The following is a 17,690-nucleotide window of genomic DNA, read 5'->3' on the forward strand; positions in this document are numbered from 1 at the left end:
ACTCCTTATTTTAAAACCACATCCAAATGAATCTCAAATTTTGCTACTTTAAAATTACGCTCCAACCGATTCTACAAAAATTTTAGTATTTTATTATTTTTCATCGTTTAATAATAAGAATTGAGTTGACGAAAATAATTTTGTTTAGGACAAGTTGACATGGCGTCTTTTAATAACTGAAAAAAAAAATCTTCGTCAGATAGTGAGTCCCAAAATTTAGAGAGTGGGCAAAAACTTTAAACTTCTAGAGTGAGTTTCTCAATTCTATTAGAGCAGGAAAAATCTTACGTGGCACTTCAGATCTAACAAACAATTACATTTATAGTTATTAGAATAAAGAATATTGTAGTAATGATTTTTCAACTTTTAACTCAATTAATGTAATGATCCCTCAACTAAAAATATTTGACCATTGATCCCTTAACTCATCAAAACGCGCAACTATGGGCTTTTTCGTCAACTCCGTTAGAATTTTCGTGAAAACTTTAGCCCCAGGTGTCTACACCCAATTTTAGACTTTTTGTCAATGTTGGTGCCACTGGGGACAACAAGAAAAGGAAATGTGACAACAAAATCTAAGCCGAAATTGAGAACAGAACACGAATTTGCAAAAGATTGTCTGCAGAAGGACTCCAACATCTTCTTCTACATAGTAAATATGACTTTTATTTAGAATAATTACAAAAATACAATATGATATGGATGGAGTTTAAACAACGTTACAGAATTCAAGAGGGGAGCGAAAACATGATGCAATGTTCTTCGTATAAGGATCGCCAAAAACCAATGAAAATTGAACCCGAAAACCTACTTACACAGCCAAGTGAAAGAAACCCTGGAAACGGAAGAAATAGATTGTGGGTTCCGCAGCTGTGCCCACCTCATCTCTAAATGCACTACATCTTTTTAATGCTTATAGTCCAAAGAAGATCTGAATCTGACTGCACTGTTATTTTCTCTCCCTTGATGATATTTGATGTACTTATCAGACCACCAAACCTCATCTCCGTTTCAGCTGGAAAAGAAAAGTAAGAGCGAGTTAGGCTCCGGTAATAAATTGCACAGCTACGAACAGATAACAAGTTTTCACCATATGTCACCCCAATGATACCACTGTAAAAGAAAGCCCTCAACCCAAGTCTCAATACAGTTCCCACCAACAAACCACATGTGACTTGCACATACGGTTCCCACTCGAATTAGGTTATGTGATCACAATCTTGCCATACATGGGCTGTTAGATAACTCAAACATGATCAATGAAACCAATACTAGGCACGCCTTTTCCCTTTTTTGTCACATTTAAGCAGGTCAGAATAGGAAGAGGTCACTAGAAAAGTTTATGAAAAGCGAACCCCTAAAGTAAGCATTAACTAGCCTTACGCCCTTAAGAGATACTCACCGAGATCCCATTGAAGCCCAGTGGTTGTAGTACTTCCCGATGGCATCCCAATGGGTATGAGTCCACAATGAGGGCCCTCAACAGAAGACTGAATATGGATCTCATGGCGGTGTGTTCTTGGAAGAAGATGGATGAGGCAATCATCAGATATGAGAGTTATTCGAATGTTTGAGAATCGACATAACACATTGATGTTTCCAATCTCGTGGTCAAACCGTCCACCAAGTGCCCCAGCAACCAGAATGCATAGCTGGCAAGACATCAGGAAGAAACTCAGTTCATGCATAGAGGTGAAAAACAAACCAGCAGTCTATTTATCAAAGTGTCAATATCTGTAATCAACATATTTGACTACCCAACTCACAATAAGTTGCAAGGATACACAGTTTTAGTTACCGAAAGTAATACTAAAGCACCTACAAAATCAGACTAAATTCCAAAGCAGAAAAACAAAACGAATGTTGGAACGATAATAATACACAACATACATTAGACTTATCTAGGTTTGGTGCCGAGTCACATATGTATGCTATACACTTGTGCAAATCAGTCGTGTCCTGATCCTCAGATTCATTAATAATTTGAGTTCCCTGCATCCAAATAGCAAAAGAGACATCCTGAGAAAACTCCAGAGCACCGCATGTATGCAAATCAATTAGCAACAGTACCACCGTGACATCAAATGCGACATAATTCCAAGGATGACAACATTAACAAACAATTCCACAAGTTTGCTAGATATGACAAGGAATGACAGCTGAACATACTAAGAATTACGCAGAAGATTCTTGTTCAAACAAGCTCACTTACCATCCTAGCATAAAATTCCAAGACATCCCTTCGGATTGAATCCATGTCGCCTTTAATAACATCGGGCTTGTACCTGGCACAAACATCAGCACTTAGTATCAAAAAGCGGAAATTCGTCGTCCTAAACACAAGGGAAAATTACACTCCACCATATGCCTTCCAAACAGCACCCCACTAAAGATTCAAAACTTCAACAGATAGCTAAAGAATTATAAAATTTCGAGAAAAATTAAGCAACTAAGCAGAAATTGCTTCAAACAACAAAAAGCGGTCTGGAAAAAGCAAAAACAACGGATTTAAACAGCTTCAAAAAGCAATCAACTTTTACAATTAAGCTAACACAGTTGAAGAATCGAATCAATCAAAAGCCATACTTTACACAATTTACTTACAGTAAAATTCCCCCAAAAAAAATAATTTAAAAATCAAGAAAAAATTAAAAAATAAACCTTTTCCTAACATCTACGGCATTTTCGTGCGGGAGCAGAAGGGGCATGTCGTCGTAAACGCGATTGGCACCGCCGTCGGCACACATACGTAGTTGTGCTGCTCTACACCAACACGCACCACAAAAAAGCTCAGAGAAACAAAATCGAAAGCTGAAAATTTGAAAAAGGAAGAGGAAAAAGGAGAGGTGGAGGATAAGTACCGTGGTCCCAGAGCAGAGGAGCGAATCTCGGGAGGCTCTGGTTGAGAAAGACGAGCGCGTAGGTGGGAGACGGCGTTTGGTTGGGCGGGATCGTAGGGAGGAGGAAGGCGGAGGAATGAGACATGAGGTCCATGGATTCGGAGGTCCTTCGGCGGCGACGTCGCGCTTTGGTTGCGTGATTTGTTTTTTCAGGAAGTTTGGATTTGCGCGGTGGACTAAATGCAAATGCGAATCGTCACGTTACGCAGTCTGAGTCAGCTATCTGCACAACCGTACACCATTCGTCAATTTATCAGGGATGTGGATTGTCTGCCTCCCATTTCTATCCTCTTTTCATGTGGTATGATGTGTGATCACGGTTAAGTCACGTTAATATTTTATATTAATTATTTATAGAAATAATAAAACAAAAAGTAATAGGAATATAAAATATTGACGTGTCTTAACCGTGACCACACAAACAGAAAGCATGGGAAGAGTATGAAAATAGGAGGGCAAACAATCCACCTCCCTATTTATCAGTGCTACATGCAGACGTGGATTTTTTCGTTTGTTTTTTTTATTCACATTAACATATGGGCATGCACAAAATGTATGATTTTTTTTTTTTTTTTTTTTTTTTTTTTTTGAAATAGAAGGAGAGAGTAGGAGAGTGATAGAGAATGTGAGAGTGGGAAGGCTTTTTTTTTTTTTTTTTAATTAAAGATATGTTAGGATTACATGTAAGTGAGGCTTTGAAAAAAAAACAGCAAATTTGGTTGTGTGAAATTACATATATGTCTCATATTTCTTATTCATGTTCTCTTTTAATTAGAGGGTTAAACTGGTAATTTCATAAGATTTTGGTTGACAATGAATGTTTTATTAATTAGTAAAGATATAAGTGAAATATCTTATATGAATATAAAGTCCGATACTAAATTATACATCTGAGGGATGGAGACCAACACACTGCTCGTGCCAACTTTAACTCACGGGATGATCACGTTGATGTTAGGAACTTAGTTTCGTTTGGTTTCAACTTTGTTTTGTTTGTTTGGATTCTGTTGATTGAACACAAAATTGAAATTCGAATCCTCTTCAAACCTTAGTGCCCGGAGCCGAAAAACAGAAAATCCGAACCCTCGACTCATGTAAATGAGAAATGGGTCGAAACCCTTAGTTTGTGTAAAGTTGGAACCCAACTAAGGCTTCCATGCAAATTGTATAGAGCAAAAACAGCAAGTGAAGGCTATTCACCCACCCAACTTGCCGGTTTCTTCAGTCGCCGATTCAAGCGTTCAGATTGTTAATAATTCTGCCTACATTTGGTTAACAAAAGCAGGACCTATTCAAGCAATCTAAACATCACTGTTCCGTACACCGCCGACACAAATAAGCAAATATTAGAACATTGCAAAATGTTTTCCACTTATCAGTTAGTACGTACAGGCAAAAGGAGGACCCATAACAAAGAGAAAAGTCATTTGGAACGACATTCCTAACTGATAAGTTAAAATATAAATCGAAACGGGCGAAAATGAAGAAGAGAAAACCTATATATATCATACAAATGGGGGCGTGACCTTCGCCGGGATTTTCCATGGATATCTCTTGCCACGCCTTATAAGCTCGATAAGGAAGAATAAACAGAACAAAGAACTTCTATACACCGAAAAAAATACCTATTCTACATAAAATAACTGAGAGACGTCTTCTTTCTTGATCCGCCTTCGCCATATAGGTCATTCCATTGGAGGAGCTCGTTCATATTTGTCGACTCTGATGATACACTTGCACATACCTGCATTGAGTTCGATATTAGACCGGTAAAGCCCTGAAACACAACTGAACGCTTCCGACCACCACAGAATACTACAACAAATAGTAATAGTAGATCGCAAGGTACCTGCTCATGTGCATGTTTAAAGTCCTCCATCTTCAAAGGACGAATGTCGGTACTACAGTACAACTCGGGTACAGGTCTGTTCTCCGCCAAAGCTAAACTTCTCTCCTGCGATATGCGGAGAAAGAACTACTTAGTTGTAGCACACCAGTTCAAATTCAAAAACCAAAAATACACTGCAAACCAACCTTTTTCTCTTTCTCTAAAATTTCCCTAATGGGGAGGTGAGCTGCAGCAACACACAGATTCTGCAAGCACAACAAAATGGGGACACAACCGATTACACAAATATTCAAAACTACATTGAATATAACCATTAAAATAAAACTACGTTCGTAAGCAGCATGGATAGGTTTCAGAAAAATTAGTCGGCAACCTTTAAGTCACTTCCTGAATACCCATCCGTAAGATTTGCAACTGCTTCCAAATCAACGTCAGGTTCCAAATCTTCTTTGGCTAATATAACTCTCAGTATTTTCTCTCTGTTCTGGGCATCTGGCAAGTTCACCATCAATCTGCACATCAGATTAATTTTGTACACAGGAAGTCAATGATACTTGCACTGACACATAACAGATGCAGTAGCAGCAGAACAATCAAACCAGCGATTTTACCTCCTTGGAAGCCGCCTAATAACGGCCTCATCAAGGTCAAAAGGCCTATTAGTAGCAGCAAGTACCAATACACGTTCTTTATCCTTTGTACGCAAACCATCCCAGTTCACCATGAACTCATTTTTCATTTTACGCATAGCTTCATGTTCCCCAGGATTTTCACGTCTTCCTAACATGCTGTCAACCTACAATGGTAACCATAAAAAATTAATTTGCACGGGAATAAAATTGAGTGAAACCGCATGAACAAAGGATTCTATAAAAACTCTCATAAACTGACATGGTCTCTTGCATAGCCCATCATGTGAGCTTGTAAAACAGTTCCAGAAAACTCCTTGTATAAATATCATTTTCCAATTCGAGAAAACTCAAGGGAAGAGAAGAAATAAGAAGTTCCCTGAACATAGCGCAAATATATGGATGTATTGAACCAACCTCATCAACAAAAATGACGCTAGGGGCAATTTTACTAGCTAAGGAGAACACTGCTTTAACGTACTTCTCTCCTTCCCCAAACCACTGCAAAAAAAATGTTAAAAGGTGTCATATGGATTCAAGAGATGTCACAAAATAAACATCCAACCACCACGATAATATGCAAAAATACCTTTGAAGTAATACTTGACATTGATATGTTAATAAAGTTTGCACCAGCTTCAGTTGCAACAGCCTTTGCAAGCATAGTTTTTCCAGTACCCGGAGGACCAAATAGCAAGATTCCTTTGCAAGGCTGTAGAAGAACGGTAATCAGAAGAGAAATATGAAAGAGAAGCACCAACGTAGTACTGTTTCACTCTCCACAGGGGAGAATGAAAGACAGAGAAGTGAAAAGTATGTCATGTTTGTACCTTAGTCAACTGTCCCTTGCTAAACAATTCAGGCCTCTGAAGAGGAAGCATCACCAACTCCTTTAGGGTGTCCTTCACATTTTCCAAGGCCCCGATGTCATCAAAACTAACCCCAATATCGCTCGGTGGAATAACATCAACAAGAAGTTTTTTCTCAAATTCGTTTCCGGTAACCACATCCTGAAACATCATGGAGTTAAATCCAATACAATATACACTTAAATTCTTGATCATAGAAAAACTAGTTTATGTTTCATCTTCAGAAAGTCGGAAGCAAGGCATTTATGGTATGCCCCCAGAATAATCAACATACCTTAAGTGATTTCTTTATGCTCTTGTTTTCATTTTGAACGCCCTGTAGAATGTTTAGTCCATCCTTAAGGCTGTAAGCATAGAATCATAAAATATGATTAGAAAACATAATAGACCGTATGTTTAAACTACTGTCCTAAGAAATAGTACAACCTTTCAGTAGAAATAACAAGTTTGTCATCTTTAACTAAAGCGTCCGAACAATGCATAAGATGGTGACTAATAGCCCAGCCTACTACTTTCTCAACACCTGTTAAAGAAAAGATTATACAATGAACCGCATAAGTGAATATTTAAGTCAGCATTCCCTCCAAAATGTTATGCACTACAAAATTTGAGTTCAAGAAAACACACTCTCAGTTGTAAGCGCTAGATCATTAATGCACAGACTTTCAAGGTCAGGGCAATCCACAGCAACTCGGTTAAGAACCTGAAAGCATCAGCCTTATGTAAATATACAGGAATAGCATCGAAAGCAGTAAACACTACATTAGCCACTAAGATGCAGATGTGATCACGCTGCATATGCTGTTAGCAAGCACAAATGCATCAATCTTCAATTCCTTGAGATTTAATAAGTTCGCAAGAGGGTGTAAGAACAGTATACATGAGAAACATATTTAAGAGAAAGAACAATAGGAACAAATAGCAGATGTGATCAGATGTACTTACTGAGCGAATGGTAACAATATTTGACTGGGCTTTCAAAGTTTCAACATCACGCTCCAACTGCTGCTTCCAGTCCGAAAGTAAAGTTTCATCCTGCCAGGATAGCCGACAAATATTACCTCCTTCAAGCAATAACAAGTAGCACAATGACCATACAAGAAAAAAAGGCTGATTACCTGGGGCAGCTGTATGGTCACTTTGTTGGGGAAAATCCGAGAGAGTTGCTTCATAGTTTTAGGAGTTTCTTTGCTCCTATCATGCAGCCTACCACCAAGGTTATCCTGAACACAACCAATAAATGTGTCATTTTAAGAAGGAAAGTACCATCTATGAACAAGAGGGTAACAACTAGTGATAAACATTGACGACAAATTCCAGACTCCCTGCTGGAAAAAAAATTGCACTGATACAGATGTGATCCTAACTGATGAGAAAATATGGTTGAATTTATATTTCAATGTGAACAAAGCCCCCTCATCACCGTTTCAATTGACCTTGGGGAATTTGTGTACAGTTGCAAGAGAAAGGGCGAGACAGAATTCAATATAAATCACACAGGAAACAGATTTAAGAATTAAATTAATCAGATAAGAATACAGTTACAGAATCAGCATGATTATAGATGCAGGTATGAGTGGTTAAAACTTGAATTAGCATTATATGCCACCAAGAAAAACAAAATGGAAAATATAATGGCAACTCACATACCGGAAAAGCAAGATCAAGCAAAGCCGTTTGGTTGAAGCCGAATTTCGTGAACAAAAGGCTACCAGGATGGGACTGCAAACATAAAATAATGCTTTAATGTCAAACTACAAGAGTGAGTTCAAAATCAGCTAACTGATAAAATCCTCAGCCTTTTACCTTCTCCTTGCGAGTGTCCAACTGGGTATGAGAGCCAATCACAACAACATTCTCTGGCAAGTTTTCAAGCTTACACTTCAAGACACTATATGCATCTGGGTTACCTGCCATAACCTTTTCTATATCTTTCAAAAACACTATCAAGGGAAGACTTTTACTCTCATGGGATGCCACCTGCACAAGTTTGGTGCAGATATTAATACCAGATTAACTGCAACTATATTGGTATAGTAAAGGGCAAACTTGCTATAGTATAGGCGATCATACCTCAAGAAGTTCACCAATAGCAAGCTTGTCAATATCATCACCTCCAGAAACATCCAAGGGAAGTAAATGACTAGCTGCATAGTAAATATTAATTATTAACAGAAAAATACAGAATGTAAAATAAAGCAAAATCATGCACTAACAGGCAGAACTCATGATATCAGAAATCACCAGAACAAAAAAAGCCACGATCTTCTTCACATAGACCACCAAGATCATTGCCATCTGGTATTGATTTATCAAATCTAACCCCAATTTTTGCAGCCTCATTTTCTTCAAAAGCAAGAACAACTTTGCCTCGACAACCATATGATGGTCCCCTGCAAAATTTAGAACCAAAATCACTTTCCAATCAATGATCCATGAAATTCATACAGCATGCTAACTGTTGTTTTTCCCATGCACTATTTTTCCTCTTCCATTTCAAACTCATTAGAAAGTTTATATAGTGGCAATCATATTAAAGAAATTTGTAAAAATTTCCAAATAAAAGAAAGAAACCCTTCATCCAACAATTTCAAAATTCTGAAGTGCAAGGAGTTTTGTGGAAGACATACTTTTATAAATCCAAGTAAAACAACTGTTAAAGGACTATTTGAACAAGGATTGCTACGAAAACTTGCCACAAACTGGCATGGGAGCTGAGAATCAATTTCATATGAACCAACTTATCACATATCAAGTGCCTTTGGCAGCTCATAATTACTTGCCAAGGCACTGCCATGGAAGAATATTTTTTAACTGTTTGTTCCACCAGCATCATTTCTCTCAACTTAGGTGCCACAATGAACTAGTAATTAATTCTGCAGTTACACAATTAAGTAAAGATGAAATAAAAGGAAGAGAAAAGATGGAAGTTACAAAGAGATGCCACATCAAACATTGAGGCACCAAACCCTCTTCTTAATTCAGAAAATGATATATACAAATGCCACTTACGAATATCAAATTACTCAGACATGTAACATTTTATACCATCGTGCAAATCGAGTACCTTAGAAGAGGACAACTCTGCAACTGCAGAGGACCAGAAGATATGGCACCCACAAATTTGACCTTGTCACCTGGATAGATCGATAAGGGTCAGCACATCAAAGAAAGATAGTGTTAAGTTATAATTCTGGATCAATAAACCAATAAGAAATCCACTGAACGTTCGACACTCTAAGAACAAATATCATGCCTTGTTTAAATGTAATGCCTCTGGATGATGCAGTAGAAGTCTCCTGCTTTGGCAGTGCCTGAGAACTCACAGTGGATCCACCAGTAATTTCAGCCTCAACACTAGAGGTTGGTTTCTTGTGCTTGAACCCAGCAGCATGAGCTGCTCGTTTCGCAAAAATGGAAACTCTTTCAGGCCTTGGTACTTCTTTAACAGAATCAGAATCCTTGGGCGGTGGTGCCTGAACCTATTAAGAAGTATATTTCAAGAAATATTTAAAAGAAAAATCCACAATTCTAAACTTGAACTCCTGAAATGACAAAGAAAATCTGCTAGAGAAACGAAGACCAGAAACAACAGAAGGAGAATATATGCTTGTAAGCAAAGAAGATTAAAGTTAAAAAAGGATCGAATGGGGAAATTAAGGAACATACACCAGGCAGGAGAAGAGAATCTACAATTAGTAATCTAGCACCAAAATGTTTCGCAAGTGCCTTTGCCAAGGTCTCCTGATATATCTCAGAACCTACAAAAGAATTATTAAAATAAAAACATAATGAATTAACAAGGAAAAGCAAATATAAAATTTCAGAATTTACAAGCATCATCAACCACAGAATTATAAGCATCACCAACCATAACATGGTAGACGTACCTGCTGGACCAGATAATAATATGCGCGGGCTCCCAGTAGGTAGTGATGAAAAGTACTTTCCAAACTTACTACATTTCAAATTTGGGTGGGTGGATGCAATCAAAACCTTCTTTGTTGTTTCACTGTAAAAATGCAAAATGAGTAAAGGTCTGAGTGAAGAATTTACCAATAAGAGTCCAACTAAATATGGACAAATTACAATTAGGGAAGTTAATTCAGTATTATATGAAGATCTAATCAACATAATAGGCAAATGCTGCACCTTAGGTAATATGGGAAACTTTCAAAGGAGACATCAATATCATCAGGACTTAGAATTCCTTGTTGTAGTTTTTCTTTAAATGCTTGTCGCCTAGTTGATATCAACATTGGAGGGTCAAGATTGTGGAGAAGCTCTCCGATTTCCCTTTGCTCGTCAAGTATTTTAGAAATGCTGCCAGTTAAGTCAAAATCGGTACTAGAAGAACCGCCAAACATACGGAGGAGTGGCCTTAGTTCATGAGTTGCCCCAGAGACCTTCCTGGTTTCAATATTCATATCCAATGCAACACTATCAAGATTGGGGTTTTCTTTTGCAGTGTCAGGGTACTGAACAATATCTTTATCACCTGAAACCTGATCATTAACGTTAGTACTCTCCTTCATCACAATGTCTGGAGTACAGTCATCTGAACCTCGACTGGCAGAAGGAAGAGAAGTCATCTCTGCATCTTGTTGCAGCTCGTCACCAGCTTTAGCAGGTTCTGGAAGTAGTGACAAGTCATTTGGCACATTTGACATTGACGCTAATATTGATGCCCCATCAACAGCAGAGGGGTCCCCTGATCTTGCCTCCATATGCATCCCATTAACTGGAGCATTCTGGGTTTCTATAATGCTAATTGAAGGAATGCCCTGAGCAGCTATATTATTGTCATTTGTCAGCGGCTGGAAAATCTGATTCAAGGTTATGGAATCAATCGAACAATACAAGACATAGCATTAGGTTGAGGGAAGGGCTGAAGTGCAACAGAGAACATTATATGTCATAATTACTATACTCTAGATGGTACTACAGCGAAAAGGATACATATGCATGTCTTCCAGACGAGCTGAATACAACCTCATCACCTCCATTAAGAATTACCTTCGTATCCTTTTGATAAGTCTTCTCATTCACCTGAACATCACTGTCACCGCCTATAATTTCTAGTTCTGCAGTGGACAAACCTTCACGCTATTCAAAAACAAATTATTTGAAAAGAAAATAATATCAGTCAAGAGCAGCTTTTCACAAACCCCAGTTCAACAAATATAACCAGTCAAGATTTATGTAGAAGCTATATGAAAGAAATACCTTAACATGTTTCAGTTTACACAAAGTAGTACTAATGGATGGGTCTTTAATACATAAATGGCACTCACGACTTTGACCAACAGCGAAAACAGTATCACAAATGAACAGGTGCGGGTTCTGGAAAAGGCATTAGAAACAAACATATAATTAGATTAAAATAACAAGAGGACACCTTGACCAAGTAAGAATCATTCCTCAATAAAAATATGTATAAAAAAATCAGTACCTTGCTAATTGATAACATTCAAAGCACACAATGAGCCACAGAAAATGCAAAAGAAACACTTCTTTGGCACCTAGCTATTTTATACGATGTTTTTCTATAAATAAAAAGGCATAGAGATGAAAGATATGGGAGAAATGAGGGATGACAAAGGGTGGTAGAAAAGAGATGGAAGAAATGAATGTATATTGAATGGTACATTCTCTTTCATATTTCCTCCTCCCTCACACCATCCCCATTCACCCTTCTCCCCCTTTCTCCCGCACATTGTTCCTCTACTGGTAACAAAGTAAAAAGGTGCTGAAAAACTAAAAACATAAAGATCACCAGACATGCCCTAAATAATCCAATATAATCATTGACTATTTTTACTGAATGCACTCCAACAACAATGTTAATGAGATCCTCACAACTAGAAAGTTACCTATAAGGAACCACTGAAGAGTACTATGGTCCACGTTGAAGGCATGAAAAAGCAATGTATGATATCGTCATATTGACAAATGGAGACTGGTACTTCATATTCTTTCCTACAATCGTACTTCATATTGAACTTAGGTATGCTAAACTGCCTTCGTTCACAAAAGTATAAAAGAGAGATATCTAAGCTCAAATATGAAGTAGGGAAGAATAAGAGAGATATCTTGAACCATCAATATCTACCCTAACAGTGAATATAACAACCGGATTTCTATTGTGAGGACTGATGGACGCAATATGACTGCTTGTAGGTGTTGACGGAGGCATAGTACTCAATGAATTACACATTCTTGGTTGTCATACAATTACAAGCCACCCTAAACACTGTTTTGGCCCTCTCCTAAGACAATTTAATCCATCATTCCATCACTCTTGAGGAAAACTTGCCCACTCACCCAGCTACTCTGTGTCACGTTGTACTGCATGTAACAAAACCTAACACTAGCTAAGATATCTGTCCAACTGATTGAAAGGATATACCCGAAATAAGATCTTTATTGAGTGCTATCATTACCTAGATATAAGAATGTGATAAAGTCATCTCTTTTAGCAAAACAAAGAGTATCAAGCATAACATAATCAAATTTTATATCTTCTACAGGCTTTATATTTAACATAACCAACAAATTCTGTTTTGTGGATCAAAGAAACCAATGATAACAAATGACATGGAGAAAATAAGCAACAAAACACACCCTTGAGCACTGCGAAATAAGCATTCCCCAAGCAGATTTCGAATTCGACTTTGCAATCTTCTTTGGAAGCTTCTTAGCCCGCTTCAAACCCGCACGGACTGCAGTTTCCCCTGAGAACCCCCAACAACCGAAATTCGAAATCAAACCCAAAACCCCAACATAAACCAAAATTCAAACCCTAAACCCAACGTATCCATGCAATTAAAACCCACATACAAATACAAAAAAAAAAAAAAAAAAAGACATGCAAGGAGATAGAGAGCAAAGATTGGTACCCAAAGGCTGCGGCGAAACCAAGGCCTCGCCTTCCGGTACGGCATCGGGGGATCTCTCCAGCGCGGTGGCATCAGAGCCGTTACTTGCCTTCAACGAATCAGTGGTCGGCGGATCAGAGGGTCGGAGCTCAAGTTCCGGTGATTGGGACCCAGATTCCTTAATCGGACCCAAAGGCTCCGCCGGCGGCCCACTCCTAACTCCGTTGTTCGACGACGAAGCATCAGACGCCTAGGATTTCAATATTAACCGATCAATCAAGCAATTGGGAATCCCCAAATGAACAAAAAGATCAAATCTTTCAACCCGAAATCCCACATGCAACGCAAAATTCAAATACCCGGAAAACCCATTTCTGCAAAAAGGAATTGAATTGAATTGAAATGGAAAAGAACGAACCTTTGAGCGTTTGGGGTTGGGAGGAGGGGAGGCCGATAGGGCGCGTTTGGAAGAGGAGCTGCGCCTGGTTTCAACCATGGTAAAGTTGGCGCTTTTCGTTCGAGTTGGAGCTGGGTCTTCGTCTCTGATCCAAACAAGGTAGAGAGAAGATGTAGAAAGGATGAATGATTGAAGGGATTATTATTATTAGTTATCAGAAAAGAAGTTTGAGCTTTTTAATTTGTTTATTTTTCGATTCTCTTTCCCTGGTTTTATAAGGTTTCTAGAGAGAGAGAGGAGGACAAATGGGGGAAAGTAATGAAAGCGGTGGTGGAAGCGATGAAGCCTTTTTGTGTTTTGGTTCCGGTTTGAAAATGTTTGTAATTTTATTTGTATTTAGAAAGCTTAACTAGCTAGAGAGAGAGAGAGAGAGAGAGTGACAGAGAGAGCCGCTAACACAAGTTTCTGACTCTCGATTTCGAAACGTTTCATAATTATTCAAGATATCGGCTTTTGGAGTTAGGAGACGTTTCATAAATGCACCTACTAACGTGCAGAAGATATTTTTTGAATTACAGTATGTTATACGTGATTTACACGTTTTAAATGTATTTATATGCATAAATTGACAAAATGAAAATCAAATATTTGAAGTAAATAATAATATTAGATCATGCGAGAAAAAATCTCTCACAAACCAATCAAAATAATTGAATTCACATAATAAAATCGGTCTTTCAATTCTATCTACATTCTATTGAATTTTCATTAAAAATAGAGAAAATAATATTTAATAATCTGATTGAATCACATTATTGCTAGCTCATTATGAGGCTAAATTCACCTCATCCTCTTAGTGTAGATAATATCGTTTGTTAAAGAAAAAAAACAATCACTTGACAACTAATTTAATTACATTATTATGCACATGCGAAATTTTTTTTTATAACTGGCATTACATGCTTCTTAAGATGTTTTGAACGTGTTTAAAAATAGATAAAATAATATTTAATGAACAACTGATTGAATCACATTATTAATAGTCAATTGTGAGGTACTAATTAAAAAAAATTGTACAAAAAGAATTAATTATTAAAATAACAAAAATTATTATATCTCACATCGCCCAGGGAAGTGGATCTTGTAAGCTTTATATGTAGCATGAGGCCTTTTGGGAGCTCACTGGTTTCAGATTCCATCGGAACTCTGAAGTTAAGCGAGTAGCACGCGAGAGCACTCCCATGATGGGTGACCCATTGGGAAGTTCTCGTGTGAGTTCCCATAAACAAAGCCATGATGGCGTGGTTGGGGCCTAAAACGGACAATATCGTGCTATGGTGGAGTCGAGGCAGAGATGTGGTGGGAGTCCGGGCTGAGATGTGACAAAAATACCCCTACATTATTTGGTGCATTATTTTGGGTTGCTTTTGAAATTTTTTACTTTGGGAGCATTTTTGTTCAAAAAAATTTAGTGAAGCTAATGACCCCAAAAGAGGTTTTTGGCTTTATTTATAAAGATGAAAATTCCAATTACCCAAAAAAAAAAATGAAAATTCCATAACAATTCGCATGGGATTTTCAAGTGAAAGATTTTCCATTTATCGGTAAGATGAATTACCATTTACTACTTCGAATTGGAAGCCTAATTATTCACAATTCAACCACCATAGATTGTCCAGTGATCGTGAACAAATTTCGGACTCGTACTTTACAAGTTATATCATGAGTTCGATTTCTGGCACTTATGAATTACACAATAAATTTATTGATGATCTTTTACTGTTGTTTTGTTGATGCAAAATTGGTGTAATTTTGTACTTGCCAAATTGCAGTTTATGTGGACAAGATCACATGCAGAATGGCGAATACTCATAGTATTTTAACTATTAAATTTTTATATACAAATTCAAAATCTAAATTTAACAATTAAAAGACCGAAAATACTGAATACTCCAAAGTATCCAAATATTTTTACCATAAAAAATCTCCAAGTGATAAGTTATGTGCTGCAACTAGCTCCAACCATGTACAATCCAACATGCCAAACCAAACACCAACTGATTAAATTGATCAACCAAACTTCATGAATTTTGCACGGATCGACAGTGTTTGTACATGATTCGGATAGCCTTCCATTTAATTTCTCACCTTCTTTTTGTACATGATTCGGAAGACCTTCCCATTTAATTTCTCCCCTTCTTTTTTAAGATTGTTTTATTTGGTTTGGTTAGTGGGTTTTAGGGGGACGAGGGGCGTTTCATGTGGAAAATTTGGGTCATGTTTAGTTACAAGAAATATGAATTGAAATAATTTGGTTCTTTAGTTTCTTGCGTTTACTAAAATATAGATATGAGAATCATTTCAATTCTTAATTTTTCCATGTGTTTACTTACAAGTAAGAAATTGAAAAAGTGTAAGTTTATCTCCTTTTTAGTTTTCCGATTCCTTCATTTTTTTTATTTTTTTTATTTTAAGTAAACATGCATTCGGTTCCTTCCAACTGCTATGAGTGGAAGGAAGGGAGACTACATAGTAGCTTAACTACTAAAACCCGCATGTATAGTCTTACTCGCCTAATTCTTGATTGCCTTGAACCCAACTCTCTTTAGTTTTAGGAATCCTTTCATAGTTTTATTTCTTGTGTATTAAGTTATTGTCTCTTGTACGTCAAGTATACACGTGTATATAATCGCACTTTGTGCTATCAATAATATTATTCATTCAGTTTTACAAATCTTCATGAAGAAAATTGAAGTTTAACCGTAAAACCAATTGACAATATAAGAAGTATCTCAATTACTTATAAGTCCATGCAAGGTCCATTCCTTTTCCAATGTGGGATCAATACTCTCAACACGCCCCCTCACGTGTGGCGAATTGTCAAGCCTAACACATAGATAATACAAATCAGATGACATGAAGTACGATGGTCATTGAACTTCACACAGAAGCAACTTGCTCTAATACCATGTTCCACAAATAAAAATATGCAGGCAACTTGATTTCTTGTCATACCAAGTTACCAACTAGTGCAAGGCTGTAAATACTAAATAGAAGAAGAACATGTGAACTCGCCCGCAAGAGTTTAAGGTTATATGGCCACGATTCTAAGTCTTGTCTCCTTGTCTGTTAGGCTAGTTCATGAATTTCGAACGAAATTTCTTCTTTATGTGCTTTTAATTCATCGACTCCATGTACATATCAGTTATTTAATTATAAGGAGTCGAGTAGTGTTCCATATACATTCACGATGTTGATGGAAATGTGGAAGTATTCAAGGTTGATCTAGTTATTATGATCTGTGAATTACATATTCATGTGTTGAGTTTATAATTATGTATTTTGAGTTCAAAACTCTCTCACTTTTAAATTATTATAATAATTTCGAATTCTTCCGCTCTTAATAGTAATAATTAGCATAAAATGCATGGACCTTAGAAAGTGGGTAAGGATCACGTACAATTGATCATGAATTTAGGGTTTTGTTTTTTATGATTAGCTTTAATCATTTGTAAAAGCCATTCTCATGTGCCTCACCAAATATCTAATTGTTAATTGTCTCCACACTAGTCGAATCTTACTCTCCATTTTCAAGCTTTTTCGGACATAATCGAACTACGTCGTAAAATATAAGACTCGTTTGATAATTATTTTTATCAAAAAAAAGTATACGACTAAAAGGGTTAATGAAAGAGTAAATGATAACAAAATATTGAATGAAGTGATATTAAACTGGATCCTACCATATTCATATTCCATATCCCTCGTTTCTCACTTGTACATCCCTTCCATTTCTAACACAAGAACAAAATCCAAAAATTATAAACGATATATTTATCAAATGAAACTTAATGAGTTAGTTTGTATTACGATGTGCAATTGGAACAAGCATAGCCAATTAACAGATAAGTCATAATTGTGTTTTATATAACAATATTATATTTTATGGTGTCTATGGCTGACATACAATTGACCAACAATAATAGATTGCATATCAAACTCGTTATCCATATGATTCGGACTCAAAACTTTTCAACTTATAAGCGTAGAGAAATATACTAGACTATACTTTGTCACTAGTGGCAATAAGTTAGGTGAACTTTTGAGTCGAACTAATAGTATATACTGTGGGCGAATAGATTTTACTTTGATACACAAATACACATAA

The 17,690-nt window shown here is 36.9% G+C and overlaps 2 protein-coding genes across 4 annotated transcripts; both read right to left on the bottom strand.

The window, feature by feature from the left end:
* Positions 1-604: 604 nt before the first annotated feature.
* Positions 605-3,179, bottom strand: TPK1 (thiamine pyrophosphokinase1). 2 transcript variants are annotated; one of them, XM_068455356.2, is made up of 6 exons: positions 2,862-3,179; positions 2,662-2,758; positions 2,213-2,285; positions 1,891-1,992; positions 1,403-1,652; positions 605-1,015 (listed from the first exon to the last, which is right to left on the bottom strand). In XM_068455356.2, the coding sequence occupies exons 1-6, from the start codon at positions 2,992-2,994 to the stop codon at positions 897-899; spliced, it is 774 nt and encodes a 257-aa protein (XP_068311457.2). In that variant the 5' UTR covers positions 2,995-3,179; the 3' UTR covers positions 605-896. The 2 variants fall into 2 exon arrangements, with proteins under 2 accessions (XP_068311457.2, XP_068311458.2); XM_068455357.2 differs by having other exon boundaries at positions 2,662-2,763; positions 2,862-3,121.
* A 1,065-nt stretch (positions 3,180-4,244) lies between these two features.
* LOC137715075 (uncharacterized) lies at positions 4,245-13,999 on the bottom strand. 2 transcript variants are annotated; one of them, XM_068454296.2, is made up of 27 exons: positions 13,544-13,999; positions 13,147-13,375; positions 12,872-12,981; positions 11,474-11,590; positions 11,207-11,353; positions 10,400-11,073; positions 10,138-10,259; positions 9,917-10,008; positions 9,504-9,729; positions 9,315-9,384; positions 8,492-8,640; positions 8,321-8,394; positions 8,054-8,227; positions 7,898-7,969; positions 7,366-7,470; positions 7,193-7,282; positions 6,875-6,950; positions 6,674-6,770; positions 6,522-6,591; positions 6,209-6,388; positions 5,968-6,090; positions 5,796-5,879; positions 5,361-5,545; positions 5,123-5,261; positions 4,935-4,994; positions 4,750-4,854; positions 4,245-4,644 (listed from the first exon to the last, which is right to left on the bottom strand). In XM_068454296.2, exons 1-27 carry the CDS (start codon positions 13,619-13,621, stop codon positions 4,531-4,533), a joined length of 3,762 nt encoding a protein of 1,253 aa, XP_068310397.2. In that variant the 5' UTR covers positions 13,622-13,999; the 3' UTR covers positions 4,245-4,530. The 2 variants fall into 2 exon arrangements, with proteins under 2 accessions (XP_068310397.2, XP_068310398.2); XM_068454297.2 differs by lacking the exon at positions 11,474-11,590 and having other exon boundaries at positions 13,544-13,904.
* Between the last annotated feature and the right edge of the window lie 3,691 nt (positions 14,000-17,690).

The sequence above is a fragment of the Pyrus communis genome, chromosome 3 (assembly GCF_041283825.1).
Source record: "Pyrus communis isolate YQ-2024b chromosome 3, ASM4128382v1, whole genome shotgun sequence".
Lineage (NCBI taxonomy): Eukaryota > Viridiplantae > Streptophyta > Magnoliopsida > Rosales > Rosaceae > Pyrus > Pyrus communis.

Excerpts from the sequence above, each read along its gene's own strand:
- TPK1 (XM_068455356.2), bottom strand. The coding sequence starts at position 2,994 with ATGGACCTCATGTCTCATTCCTCCGCCTTCCTCCTCCCTACGATCCCG. Across the intron at positions 2,759-2,861 it reads TCCTCTGCTCTGGGACCACG|CACAACTACGTATGTGTGCC; the intron begins GTACTTATCCTC and ends GGTGTAGAGCAG. Across the intron at positions 1,016-1,402 it reads TGGGCTTCAATGGGATCTCG|CTGAAACGGAGATGAGGTTT; the intron begins GTGAGTATCTCT and ends TTTCTTTTCCAG.
- LOC137715075 (XM_068454296.2), bottom strand. The coding sequence starts at position 13,621 with ATGGTTGAAACCAGGCGCAGCTCCTCTTCCAAACGCGCCCTATCGGCC. Across the intron at positions 11,074-11,206 it reads CGTCTGGAAGACATGCATAT|ATTTTCCAGCCGCTGACAAA; the intron begins GTATCCTTTTCG and ends ACCTTGAATCAG. Across the intron at positions 8,395-8,491 it reads TCGTGGCTTTTTTTGTTCTG|CTAGTCATTTACTTCCCTTG; the intron begins GTGATTTCTGAT and ends TTTACTATGCAG.